The 13,650-nt window shown below is 40.3% G+C and overlaps 1 protein-coding gene across 1 annotated transcript in view; it reads right to left on the reverse strand.

Moving 5' to 3' along the window:
- Positions 1-13,650, reverse strand: part of RICTOR (RPTOR independent companion of MTOR complex 2) — an 81,822-nt gene that overhangs the window by 10,149 nt on the left and 58,023 nt on the right. The window contains exons 26-32 of the mRNA XM_054177919.1: positions 13,001-13,110; positions 8,106-8,193; positions 7,272-7,364; positions 6,337-6,443; positions 5,585-5,814; positions 3,783-4,812; positions 389-566 (exon numbers count right to left, since the gene is read on the reverse strand). Coding sequence (XP_054033894.1) covers positions 389-566; positions 3,783-4,812; positions 5,585-5,814; positions 6,337-6,443; positions 7,272-7,364; positions 8,106-8,193; positions 13,001-13,110 — 1,836 coding nt within the window. The remainder of the gene's footprint in view (positions 1-388; positions 567-3,782; positions 4,813-5,584; positions 5,815-6,336; positions 6,444-7,271; positions 7,365-8,105; positions 8,194-13,000; positions 13,111-13,650) is intronic.

The following is a 13,650-nucleotide window of genomic DNA, read 5'->3' on the forward strand; positions in this document are numbered from 1 at the left end:
GAAGCCACCTAGTCCAATCCCCCAACACAGCATATATACAACCACATTAATTAGTTGGCTAAAGAGGTATTAATGAATGTCCACAGACTATGCTAATTTTAGCATAAAAACTAGTTTTGAATTTAAAAAAAAACTTATGACATCATATTATGCCATGATTGATTGAAGTTCTTCTAACCCAACTTGTGTCATTATTTGCATCATAATTCAAAATGGACTACACATTTTCTGCAAACAAAGTTAGAAGTGAAACCCTTCCTTCTCCAAAACGCATTCCTTGCAAGTTGATCTGTTTTTCCTGATTTCTCTAGATCTAACATATTCTGATGACAATGCATACCTTTCAGTATGAAATGCAAATGAACCTCACAAGTTACCACATACATACCTGAAATATTTCATTAATATCCACTGGTAGAGCAAGTCCAATGTAATCATCAGAGCTACCATACGTAGCATTAGAAACCATGGAGCGAACAGAAGAGGAACGCTGAAGTGTGTTTTGGTTAATAGGACTCAGTAAATCTTCTTTATCTAATGAAGCATAACTTAAAGCTTTCATGAACCTGTAATTGAAATAGTAGCTAGTCACAATCTTGGTAAATCTTTCATTATGGAGCATCAAAGTAAGACTGAGTGTTGACACAAAGATTATCCTCATCTTCCTGCTTTTGAACCCAGAGCTTGATACTCTGTCACAATTACAGCTATAGTCATTGTTTCATTTCTGTCTCATATTCTTCTCATACAGTATTGCAGAATCTGGCAGTTCCTTGGATAAAAATATTTTCTTCAAAAAGCTTAGAGACACAGATTTTAAAGATTGCAGGATAGAACTTCTGCTTGAGGAGCTGCCAACTGCAAAATCACGTAGTTTCTCCAGTTTGCATGGCTTCAAAGATTTACAGCCCATGCATGGCCAGTAAAGATTCAAGATTTTAAACTGCTGACTGCCTTATTTTGAAATGCACCTATACACTGAACCTTCCTTCCCTTGATGTTCACAAACTCAAAGCTAATTAGGCACATCCCTGCAAACACAATGCTTGAGCCCAAGGAACAATGAAAAAAATAGGTTTGGAAAATGAGACAGGAGGCTGGAGGACAAGTCCCCAGGGCTGAGCAGAGTCCTGATGATGGCAACTTCACATGTGGTCATCTGTCATTTTACTTCTCATTGAAGATTAAGAAGAAAAAAATCAATACAGCCTGTTCTGCTAATCAGCTGTGTAGATGCTCTATACACAGTGGACCGAAGCCTTTAGTAAAACAAGACATGGTAGAGGAACAGTGCATTTTTCTACATTACTGCAAATTATTATATATTGGGAGGTAAAGTAATCATTTGATTTCTTAACTTTCCACCTGTAATTGTTTGGTTTACATGGGCAATTAAAAAAAGTCTTCTTTATCCCTGACAAGTCAAAAGATTTATACTGAGATAAAATTATGTTTGACCACGTAAGGCTCAAGACATTATTGTGTGATGTGAATGCACATACCACGAATTATTCACTATCAATTGTTTTCTTCCTACTAATTAGTTCTGACCAATGCTAATGACAGTGGCAGAGGACTTAAAAGTCAAGACACACTTCAAGTAAGAGGAAACAGGATCAAATTACACCAAGAGAGATTGAACACTGCTTCACCAAGAGGGCTATCAAGCACTGGATCAGGCTGCCCAGGAAGTGGTGTAGTCACCCATCCTTGAAGGTGTTTACAAGATGTATAGATGTGGCACATGGTTTAGTGGTAGCTCTGGCAGTGTCAGGTTAACAACTGGATCGAAAAGCTCTATTCCAATCAAAATCTAAGTGAGACTAAACCCCCAAAAGTTACAAACTGCATTCTAGAAGTTCATCAACGTATAATTAAAGATAGAAGTATTAATCCTAGACACTTGCCGCTCTGTCTCCTGGAAATGCTAACAGATATATCATTAGCAGTGATAAACACTACGATGTTTCCAAAGAAGTATGTCTAGAGATGACAGGGCAAAGGCCATGGTAAGGATTTCAGACATGCACATTAACATTTTCAGTTTAAACAGGAAGGTGGAAAATCTACCCTCATAACACAACTTACGCTAAGAATTAAGCTTTTCGAACATTTTGAATGAAAATAACTAAGAATATCTCAAAAATCAATTCACAGATGATAGCTGGTATGAACATGCGACTGAAGCACAAATCAAAGAAACTTTCTGAAGACTCAGAGAAATACTGCCTTGTCAGACAAAAGGAACAAAGTATTAATTTTCAATTCATTACTTAAACAGCAGTTAAGAGCAGTATTTAGCTGCAAGCAGTAGTATACTCAGAAATGAAATGACCATATTGTTCACTGCAGATGCTCAGCTGTGACCACTAGAAGATTGTATTAGGAACCAAAATAATCTAAGATTTACACTGGCAATGTTTTAACCTTCCCATATATAAAAGCACTTCAGCCATTTCAGCACAACATTAAACAGGTCAGCTCAAATCCTTGAGCCTAACTAACCACGGACATAAGAGACAATGAACAGCCAAGTACCAGAATACTGTCAGCGTTAACATTGCACACAGAGCCTCAAGATCAAAGTCCATTACAGCAAGGCTGCAAGGAATGGTATGTTACTACTGCCAGTAAAATGACACTGACTTTTTTCATGCATTAGCACAAGAAACCAGTGACAGAGCAAGGAACAGCATTTACAATTTCCACTGAAAGTGCAGCCCAAGTACCAAATCCTTCCTCATCAACACACTCAAGTCTAGTTCTAACTTAATTGAACAGAGGGAGCAAAACTTGTCTTTTATGGCACCTTTGTAGAACCCAGAGAAAGTATCAACAAATTCATGCTGAACTTAACCAGAACAAAAATGCATAGTAATAAGCAGGCACTATATACACTCAACTTGGTATGTGGTGTGCAGTTAAGGGGCTTGCTGTTCTATGAAGTGAGCAGACTACTGGTAGCTTTTCCCCTTCCTCTCATCTGAGGGAGGATGCTTAGGCAAAAAGAGAGATAGGAAGTGTCTCTTCCTCTTCAGTAACAATGTGAAAATCCAATGTACTTGCCAAAAGATGATTTGAAAGGAAAAAATCGGTAGAAGAGGTTTTAAGAGGAAGCTGTTATGCACTGAGAGTTGCTGCCAGGAACAGTGTCAATGTCATGAGCTAGATATGTTATGTAACCATCCAATTAGCCTTCAGAACATCTAATATTTCTCAAAAATAAAGAGGTGACACCGCTATCTAAAAATAAATGCCATGAGTAAAATCTTTGTTCTGTTGTAGCTAAGAAGCCAAACTGACACTCTTATCAGTGGTATCAGCATCTCATCATTGGCCTAAAAGTCACTTTGAACTAAATATAGCATACTGGCGGGAGTCTCCATCCTAAAAACTCACCAAGTGAAATTCAGAAAATTCTCTTGTTAAGTATGGCTCTGACATGGGCAATTTTGTGCAACTGCAACTCTAGTAATGTTAGAAATGTAATTGCATTCAAATATTAAAACACGTAAAAGGAAGCATTTTCTTTTGTCATTAACAGTATTAAGGGGGCTGGGCTGAGCACAGCTCTGAAAGCTGGGCTTCTGACAGCACTGAAAAAGCTGAGAATTCTCATATTAATATATTATTCCCCTAATATTGATAGAGCTTTTAGTGAAGTTATGAATCATTCTGCAACAACTGTCACTTTTAGGTGAGATTGGAACAAACAGAATAGCAATTTAATAATGAACATATCTTTCTCTTTTCAAGCAAGAAATGAGCACATAATCTCTTACCGGCTTGGGGTTAAGCGAGAATCCAGGCTGCCAGACTTCATGGTAATAGTGTCAGTAAATAGCACATCCTTTGCTGGAGATGCCAGGGCTTCTGAGTGTGACAGTGAAGGATGCATCCTCTGCTGTTGCAAGCGTTTTAGTGTAGCATAGCCAAAGGCATCTCGAGAACTTGTGTAGCTAAAGTTATAGTCAGCAAGACTTTTTATCGTAGCAAGAGAAGGAGCTTTAAGAGACTGGGCTCTTCGGGGAAGTGTATGGGAAGACCCAGGTGGTACCAGGGATACAGAGTTGGATTTTGAGAGAGGCAGGTGGTTAGACTGTGGTGTTGAACAGTGACTTGGTTTAACTGTCTTTGTGCTTATCACAGTACTCAAACTTCCACAGTCAGTATCTACATTTGTAGTGTCCACACCTACAGTCTCCCTTGAAGGGCTAGAGCTCATTGAGCTTATACCACTTGTTGTGGTATCTGTATTAAAGCTTAAACTACGACTTTTGAAATGTGTTTGCGTAGTACCATCCCCTATCAGCCTTTCTCTGCTTGTGTTTTCCCGGTGAATTTCATTTCCAAGACCTTTTGGCAGCTTCAGATCATTCTCTCCAATACTTGGTGTGCTATCAGTATCTTCCATGTGCTTACTTCCAACAAAGGAAGTTTCTAATCTTAAAGTCTGGATTTTAGGAACTTTGAAAACAGGGTTGAACTCTTCCCCAGCAGGAAAATCTATGCTACTTGAAGGTTCTGTTACTGTACGATTTCGCCTAGAGGCTGATTTACTGTCAGATGATGTCAGCTTTCCTCCCTTTGGATCACTGCTACTTCTGTGTTTTTTATTAGGTAGAGTAAGAGAGTTTAGAATGCGATTTTTCACAAGTCTGCTAGAAGAAAAGAAAGGAAAGGGACTACGGTCTTTGTCCTTTGAAGGTCCAGGTCTGTCATAGAGTACTTGTTCTGCATCTTCATTAATATCTAGGAAAAATGTACTAGTGGAAGTACTACCAAAACGGTCATCCTCCATGATGAACATACCTGGAATTATATGAGACTTTGTCATTGAAAATGGACATTGCTTCAAAGCATATAAACTGTGCTGAGAAAAAGCGAGCAATTCTATGAAAAAGTGAGAGCTATTGCTGATTTACTACAATTTAAATTTAACAGTTTTTCAGCAGAAATCAGTAGTGTAAATAAAGAATCTTGAGTACTTGAGCTGAAGGTCTCATTGCTTTGAAACACAACTCACACTATCTTACTGCAGTGTAAATACCCAGCTGCTAGGATTACAATCAATGCACTCCTTCAACAACATATAAATATATTTCTGGATTTAAATTCCAAGTATCGATAGCAAAATTAAAATGCATTAAATATTCACAATATATATATGAACTTAAATACAGCCATACTCTCTGTGTGTATGTACACATAGAATACATGTATTTATATTCTGGAATATTCCTCTGAGGGACAACCAAGAAAACGTATCTTTATATCAAAGCATGCATACTTCTGCTGAGTATTCTGGCAAGTTGCTGTCACTTAACTAGTACATTTCTTACTTCTACATCAAATGTGAACCTAAGACGTTGTTCTCCTCCCTCTCAATTGTCTGCATCTCTTTGAATGCACAGAACTCTCTCCTTGCTTGCACTATTCTTGCACTATTCTTTCCTGCAATAAAACCTTTACATAACTTGCTTGAACCTCATCCTGACAACAGGCTGCTAAGAACATCAAAACAGTTTTGTGGTGGGTTTAGAGGTGTTCTGTTTTTTATTGTTTTGTGGTTGTGGTCACTTACTTGAAGGAGCAGATTCACTTTCACTATTATGCCTAGAACTGGTCGACTCGGAATTCAAGCTAAGAGTGCTGGGTATAGAAGAAAGTTCATTGCAAAGCTGCTCCATGTCATCAGGGACCACTGGCCAAGGCTGCCTACGACTGTGTCTCACTGCATCCCAGTTGTAATGCTTCAAAATGTCACATCCTTGTTTAGTTTTGGCTATTAGACCAAGCACGTAGACACAGGTTCTGTATTTGATGCATACACAGAAATAATGAGCAAAAAACATAGCATCCAATTTCTTTTGAAAATAAGTTTCAAACCAATTCAGCATAAACTACACAAAACTGCCAAGTGGCTTTTTACTTCTACATAAAGCAGGAAAGTGACATTAAAAGAAAGCCCAACCACATAAACAGAAGCAATCCCCAAAATCAAGTATTAACGATATTTAGCAATATTAGGCAAAAGACCATTTATTTATGCTTTAAGAGATTTCAGAGAAAACAGATGTACCAAATATTTAGTCTTTCTAAAAAGCAGAAAAGTAATATGTATCTCTTTTCATAGGTTTCATTTGCTTACTGCATGATCTTCCAGACTTCCTATTCAATTCTACAACTGAGATTGATACTTTAATCATCAATGATCTTAATAACTGATTTCCAAGTCAGAGCAAAATAGTACTCAAGTCAAATAGGCAAGGCTACCTGAAAACCTATGGTAACTATCATGTGTAAATTTTTACATATAAATGAGATAATACATACCCTCTAACAGAGAGAACTTCACAATGTTGGGCAAGTGCCATTATATCAGGAATTACATTCTCCTCTTGAAGTAAGTTAAGACCCCAATTTGACGATCCAATATTGCCCTGGAATAAAAGTTTGTCAAGTAAGTTTTGATTTATATGTGATGTGCAGCACTATCAGCTTTTGACATTTTTGTTTGTTATTAGTACAGTTTCAAGATGTTATCTTCTCAAAGCAATCAGATTCGAGCACCCTACTTGGCATTCCCAGTCAAAGCCAAAAGATTACTCATCACGCTACATATAACACCTAAAACAGCACACAGTTAACTACTGTATGTTGTCTTACCAGTTCTACTACAGCCAGAAGTATGATCTTGGTTTACTCGTTTTAGATTCCTCTTACATTTTATTACACACCTACAATGTATGCCAGTAATAGCAACTTTGGATAAATTTACTAAAATAAACTTTGGGGAAGACAAGAAAGAAGCAGACAAACAACTGAGGTGGCAAAGTAAATTTAGCAACATAGGTTAAATAGGCACAGATGCTAGATTTTTGTCTATTCGAAGTACCAGGGCTGTGATGTATATATTCACATACATCAACAGCAGCAGCCAGCCTTCTTCCAGAAACACTGAATTTTAGACCACTGCAGTAAATACATTAAAATCAGGTAACAAGAACTTGTAACTACTGTTTCCAAGCTAACATTGCTGCTACATGTGCCTATTTCTTCTTTTAATTTGTAAAAAACTAATAAAACCCTGACAGAGTGACTATTAAAAAACCTCAGAACAAAAAAAACATTCAGTGAAACATTTTCAACTGCAAGTCTGGTTAGGTTACAGAATGCCAACTTGAAAAAAATTTTGCTTAGTTATTTCAGCATTAAGAATCACACCAGAACTCAAACATCTGCAAAAAGTTTGCAAATCTATTACTAACCAAGGCCCAAAGGGCTGCTTTCAGCTGCTTAATTCCTTCCCACTTATCCAGCACTGGTGAACGAACAGTGTAACTTAGATCTGTAACAATACTCTAAAGAAGAAAAACAGAAGGAAAAAACCAAATTACTTCATTAAAAATCAAAAGCAGCCCTCAAACAAGTTATGTTGCATTTCTAATAGAAGGTAAAGCATGAATTTTAATATGCACTGTAAGATAAACAGTGGTAGTTCTAGAATAATAAGCATAAATTAACAGCGATGCTAACGCAAGTCAAGAATTTTAATGTTACCACTGACAGCATCAAGTTAATTCCGATTTTAGAAGAAGAACAGCTTAAGCAGACTAGCACCGTGCAATATATAAGCTTTCTCCTCAACTATACTTGAAAAGTTCGTTACATCATCTTGCAAACTCACATTAAAAGTGAACTCATTTAAGCAGCTATGAACTGGCTTAGGGTTTGGATTTTTAGCTTTTCAGGGTATTGGAAAAAGATTTTATTCCCTCATCTTCACATTTCTGTCAATATACAATTTAGCCACACAAACTGGTAAGTTATTTCTATTAGTGAGCTGCTTTCCATTCTCAGATTTTGCTGGCCATTTTAAGAAAAATACTGCAATGTATTTCTTTGATATTCCAGTATGAGGAAGGAATTTTACGTGAGATTAGATGGCAAAGACTGTCTTCACAGCTTTTTGATTCCATATAATTTGAAACTTTCACAATCAACTTAATGACTGTTCAAATGCTATCTCTTTTAAAACACACTTTAAAAAGGTTGCAGTAATCTTTAAAACTTTTCAAGTTATTAATACTTATTATCCTCACCTGAGACTCCAGCAAATGGCAGCCTGTTTTATGGTGCACCAGTTGGCCATATAGGTGAACTGGCAGGTAGACGTGTGGTCGCTGTAATCTGGCAAAAAGAGAAGTGATGCTTTCAGACACTCTGTCATTTACATTGGAAATTACACTGCAGTGCAATGAGTTACTCTTGAGTTTAAGACCAAGATGATTCTTCTAGAGAATTTATAGACTGTTTCAGTTGGGAGGGACCTACAACAATCATCGAGCCCAGCTGCTTGACCAGTTCAGGGCTGATCAAAAGTTAAAGCATGTTACTAAGGGCACTGTCCAAATGCCTCTTAACACTGACAGGCCTAGAGCATAGACTACTTTTCTAGCAAGTCTGTTCCAGTGTTTGAGTACTCCCTCAGCAAAAAAAATTAGTCTTAATGTTCAATTTGAACCTTCCCTGGACCAGGTTTGAACAAGCCCCACACCCTACCAGTGGATACCAGGGAGAAGAGATCACCATCTTTTTCTACTTCCCCTCTTCTGGAAGCTGTAGAGAGCAAAAGAGATCACAGGCACAGCCTCCTTCTCTCCAAACTAGGCATGTCTCAAGTCCTCAGTCACTCCTTGCAGAACACTCCTTATAGCCCTTTTGTCAACTTTGTTGCCCTCTGGACATATTCAAGGACCTTCACACATTGTTTTTTTAAGTTGTATGGCCCCCACAACTGCACACAATATTCAAGGTGAGGCTGCACCAACACTGAATACATTGGTAATGACCTCTTATGACTGGCTGATTATGCAATTCAGGATGCTGCTTGCCCCTCAAACTGACAGAGCACGCTGTTGACTCATACTGAGTCTGCTGCTCATTACCACGACCAGATCCCTTTCTGTAGAGCTGCTCTCCAGCCATTCCTCTCCCAGTTTATACTTGTTCATGGTACTACTCCAACCTAGGTGCAGAATCCAGCATTTGGATTTGTTAAGTTACATCCCATTTATCACTGCCCCATGCTCCAATCTATCTAGATCCCTCTGCAAGGCTTCTTGTCTCTCCAAAGAGTCAACAGCATGAAACAGTTTCATATCATTGTAAGTCTCAGCCCGAGGCAGACCACATCTGGAATATGGTGTGCCCCAAGGATCAGTGCTGGGACCCATGCTCTTTAACATCTTTACTGATGATCTGGATGAGGGCATTGAGTCCATCATCAGTAAATTTGTGGACAACACCAAGCTGGGGGCAGGAGTTGATCTGCTGGAGGGTAGAGAGGCTCTGCAGAGGGACCTCGACAGGCTGGACAGACGGGCAGAGTCCAATGGCATGAGATTTAACACATCCAAGTGCCGGGTTCTGCACATTGGCCACAACAACCCCATGCAGAGCTACAGGCTGGGGTCAGAGTGGCTGGGGAGAAACCAGGCAGAAAGGGACCTGGAGGTACTGGTGGATAGTAGGCTGAACATGAGCCTGCAGTGTGCCGAGATGGCCAAGAAGGCCAATGGCATCCTGGCCTGCATCAGGAACAGTGTGGCCAGCAGGAGCAGGGAGGTCATTCTGCCCCTGTACACTGCACTGGTTAGGCCACACCTCGAGTACTGTGTCCAGTTCTGGGCCCCTCAGTTTAGGAAGGATGTTGACTTGCTGGAACGAGTCCAGAGAAGGGCAACAAAGCTGGTGAGGGGTTTGGAGCACAAGCTCTATGAGGAGAGGCTGAGGGAGCTGGGGTTGCTTAGCCTGGAGGAGACTCAGGGGTGACCTTATTACTCTCTACAACTACCTGAAGGGAGGTTGTAGACAGACGGATGTTGGTCTCTTCTCCCAGGCAGCCAGTACCAGAACAAGAGGACACAGTCTCAGGCTGCACCAGGGGAGGTTTAGGTTGGATGTTAGGAAGAAGTTCTATACAGAGAGAGTGATTGCCCTCTGGAATGGGCTGCCTAGGGAGGTGGTGGAGTTGCCATCATTGAAGGTGTTCAGGAGGAGACTTGATGGGGTGCTTGGTGCCATGGGTTAGTTGTTTAGGTGGTGTTGGATTGGTTGATGGGTTGTACGTGATGATCTTGAAGGTCTCTTACAACCTGGTTTATTCTATGTATTCTATGTACAGTTCTCAGCTCCCAAGTTCGAGACAGGTAGGAAAGTACTGGAGAGAGTTCAACAGTGGGCTACAAGGATGATTAAGGGCCTGGAGTACCTTTCTTATGAGGAAATACTGAGAGACATGGGACTGTTTAGTTTGGAGAGGAGAAGGCTCAGAGGGTACCTTATGAGTATCTACAACTATTTGAAGGGTGGCTTTTGGGAGGAGGGACCCAGACTCTTTTTAGTTATATTCATTGAGAGGATAAAGGGCAGTGGACACAAACTCAATCACAGGAAATTCCATGTCAGATGAGAAAAAACCCTTTTGTTCTTTAAGGGTGACAGAGCACTGGAACAGGCTGCCCAGAGAGGGCATAGAATCTCTTCTCAGAAGATCTTCAAAACCCACCTGGATGAGGTCCTGTGCGACCTGCCCTAAGTGGTCCCACTTTGCAGGGGGGCTGGATTCAATCTCTGGAGGTTCCTTCCCACCCCTGCCATTCTGCAATTCTATGACTTGTTAACAGTGCATTCAACACCTGCATCCAAACCACTGATAAATTTACTGAACAAAAGAAGCCCAGGAATTGAGCCCTGAGAAGAACTTCTGGTGACGAGTCATAAGTAGCCTCATTCACTGCCACGTTTTGAGCTCTGCCCTTCAGCCAGTTCTTCACTCAGTGCAAACCTATTCATCCCACAGATGGACAACTTGTGCCAACAGATGCTGTGGGCGACAGCACCAAAAGCCTTACTAAAGCCCAGAAACCTTACCATAGAGGGGTATCAAGTTATTTAAACAGGATTTTCCCTTTGTGAACCCATGTTGACTGCGACTGATGACTGCATGGCTTTAAATGCCTTTCAAATTATCCACTGACCTTCTCCGTAATTTTTCCAGGAACTGAAGTCAAACTAACTTCTGGGTATGCAGTTTCTGTCTGTCTTCTGGGTCTTCTAGGTCTGTAGTTTCCTGGGTCTTCCCTCACATCCTTCTTGTAAACAGCAGTTACCACTGGCTAGCTTCCAGACCTCCCCAGACTCCCAAGACCTCTAGTAGATGACTGAGAGGGGTCCTACTATAACATCTGCTAGCCCTTTCACTGCTCTGGAATGGATCCCATCAGGCCCCATGAACTTGTGAGCATTCAGCTGATACTTCAATATCCATAAACTTAACATCACTGTTGCCACTCTTGTCCAGCAACTTGGGACCAGGCAGCTCAAGGTTTATCAATACCATGAAAGACTGAGGCAAAAAACCCACAACCTTTGAAAGGCTCTGATTTTCTTCATCCCCAGTAGGTGACCACTCTCAACAAACATCAGTTTGATGTTTTATTTAGAGCTCCTCTTACTATTACCGCACTTCAAAGACCTTCTTGTTATCTGACACAACACTAGCCATTTTCAACTCTTAGCTTTGGCCTTCATTGTCTTCTCCCTGCATATACAAACCACAGCTCTACAATCTTACTGCAAAGCATGACTTTTGCTTCCAAAGATCACACAATTTCTTTTTCCTCTTGACCTCCATAACGTAGTCCCTGTTCAGCCAAGCTGGTCCTCTCCTTGCTTGACTTATGACATAATGGGATTGCTGGTTCCTGTGCTGTTAAAAGGTGGTTCTTAAACTGACCAGCACTCCTGGACCTTCAAATCCAGATTCCCAGCATACTTACTAAATAGCTCCATGTCTTTTTTTCCCTCATTATATTGAACATTTTAACCTCAACAATTTCATGACCACCTAACATTGCATCTTCCACAAGCCTTTCTCTAGTTGGCTGACTAGAAGTCACAAGAAGTTACCTCCTACAAACTTCAAGTATTTCCAGGACCTGCTTGTCACAGCATTATGGTATTCCAAGCTGGTATCCAGGAAATAGATATTTTCCATAAGGGCAAGGGAAATCCAGAAACTTCTCCTAATTGTCTAAATAAATAAATCACTCGTGCTAATATCACACCTGAGTAATCAGTAACTGACACCCATTACATTATCTCTCTTGTCTCCCATTCCCCTGATCTTCAACCACAGGCTCTCAACCACACCACCATTAATTTACAGATTAACTTACCCCTCCCTACCCCTCTTTAAAAGCCTGTAGTCCACTATGCCAGAAGTCCAGTTGTGGGACTCATCCCACCAAGTCCTGCTAATACAAATAATATCATAGATCTGGGAACTGATCAACACTTCCAGTTCATCCTGTTTGTTTCTCTCATTGCATGCAATGGTGTACAAACGTTTCAGATATGAATAGAATAGAATACCTAGAATACATAGAATAAACCAGGTTGGAAGAGACCTTCAAGATCATCGTGTCCAACCTATCATCCAACACCACCTAATCAACTAAACCACGCAACCAAGCATCCTGTCAAGCCTTGTCCTGAACACCCCCAGCAACAGCGACCCCACCACCTCCTCGGGCAGCCCATTCCAGTGGGCAATCACTGTCTCTGTGTAAAACTTCCTCCTAACCTCCAGCCTAAACCTCCCCTGGCGCAGCCTGAGACTGTGTCCTCTTGTTCTGGTACTGGTTGCCTGGGAGAAGAGACCAACCTCCGCCTGACTACAACCCCCCTTCAGGTAGCTCTAGAGAGCAATAAGGTCATCCCTGAGTCTCCTCTTCTCCAGGCTAAGCAATCCAAGCTCCCTCAGTCTCTCCTCATAGGGCTTGTGTTCCAAGCCCCTCAGCAACTTGCTCTCAGTGTTCCCAGGAATAGTGTAAACACTCCCACTAGCACTGTCATCCTCAGGCAATGCCATGCCAAGCTCTCTAAATCAGTTCCACCAGCTTACGCCCAGACACTGTTTCCCACATCTTACCTTTGGTTGCTCCGACGAACATAGTTATCCCCATCAACAGGTTTGCGGTATGTTGTAAGTGCTTCATTGAGTTGCTCTTCAATCAGTTCAACATACTTTAAGTTATATTCCTACAAGAAGACATGGTAAAGGTTGACACAACATTTAATGTTTTATGTTTTTATAGTATGGTACTTTATAAGGAAGGAAGTCAGTTCCCCTTAAGGAAGTATGAATTTCTTTATGATCTGAAGATGAGGCTCACAAAAATTACTACACTGAGTACAATGAGTCTGCAGAGTCAGCCATTGATTCTGTAATTATTTCACTGAATTTGTTAAAGAAGTGGAAAATATTGCACATCTGATTTAACCTGATAAATCTCAAAAGACCTCCACATATTTCACTACTCCTAGAGAAGTCATGATTCCGAAATGGCTGCTGAAATAACAAGAGTATGCAAAAGGCATATGTAATCAAAAGCTTTCATGTAGAGAGGATCTCTGAAACTCTTAAGCCCCGTCAATCTTTTTCAACAAAATCATTAAGTCACTGAGGCAATAAATGTACTTGTTTTAGCAATAAATGTATATAAATATGCAAATATCTTTAACCTTCTAAAGCTATATATTCACACCCTTATTCCTCCCAATATCAAGTATGCTATTTTT

The sequence above is a fragment of the Dryobates pubescens genome, chromosome Z (genome assembly GCF_014839835.1).
Source record: "Dryobates pubescens isolate bDryPub1 chromosome Z, bDryPub1.pri, whole genome shotgun sequence".
Taxonomy (NCBI): domain Eukaryota; kingdom Metazoa; phylum Chordata; class Aves; order Piciformes; family Picidae; genus Dryobates; species Dryobates pubescens.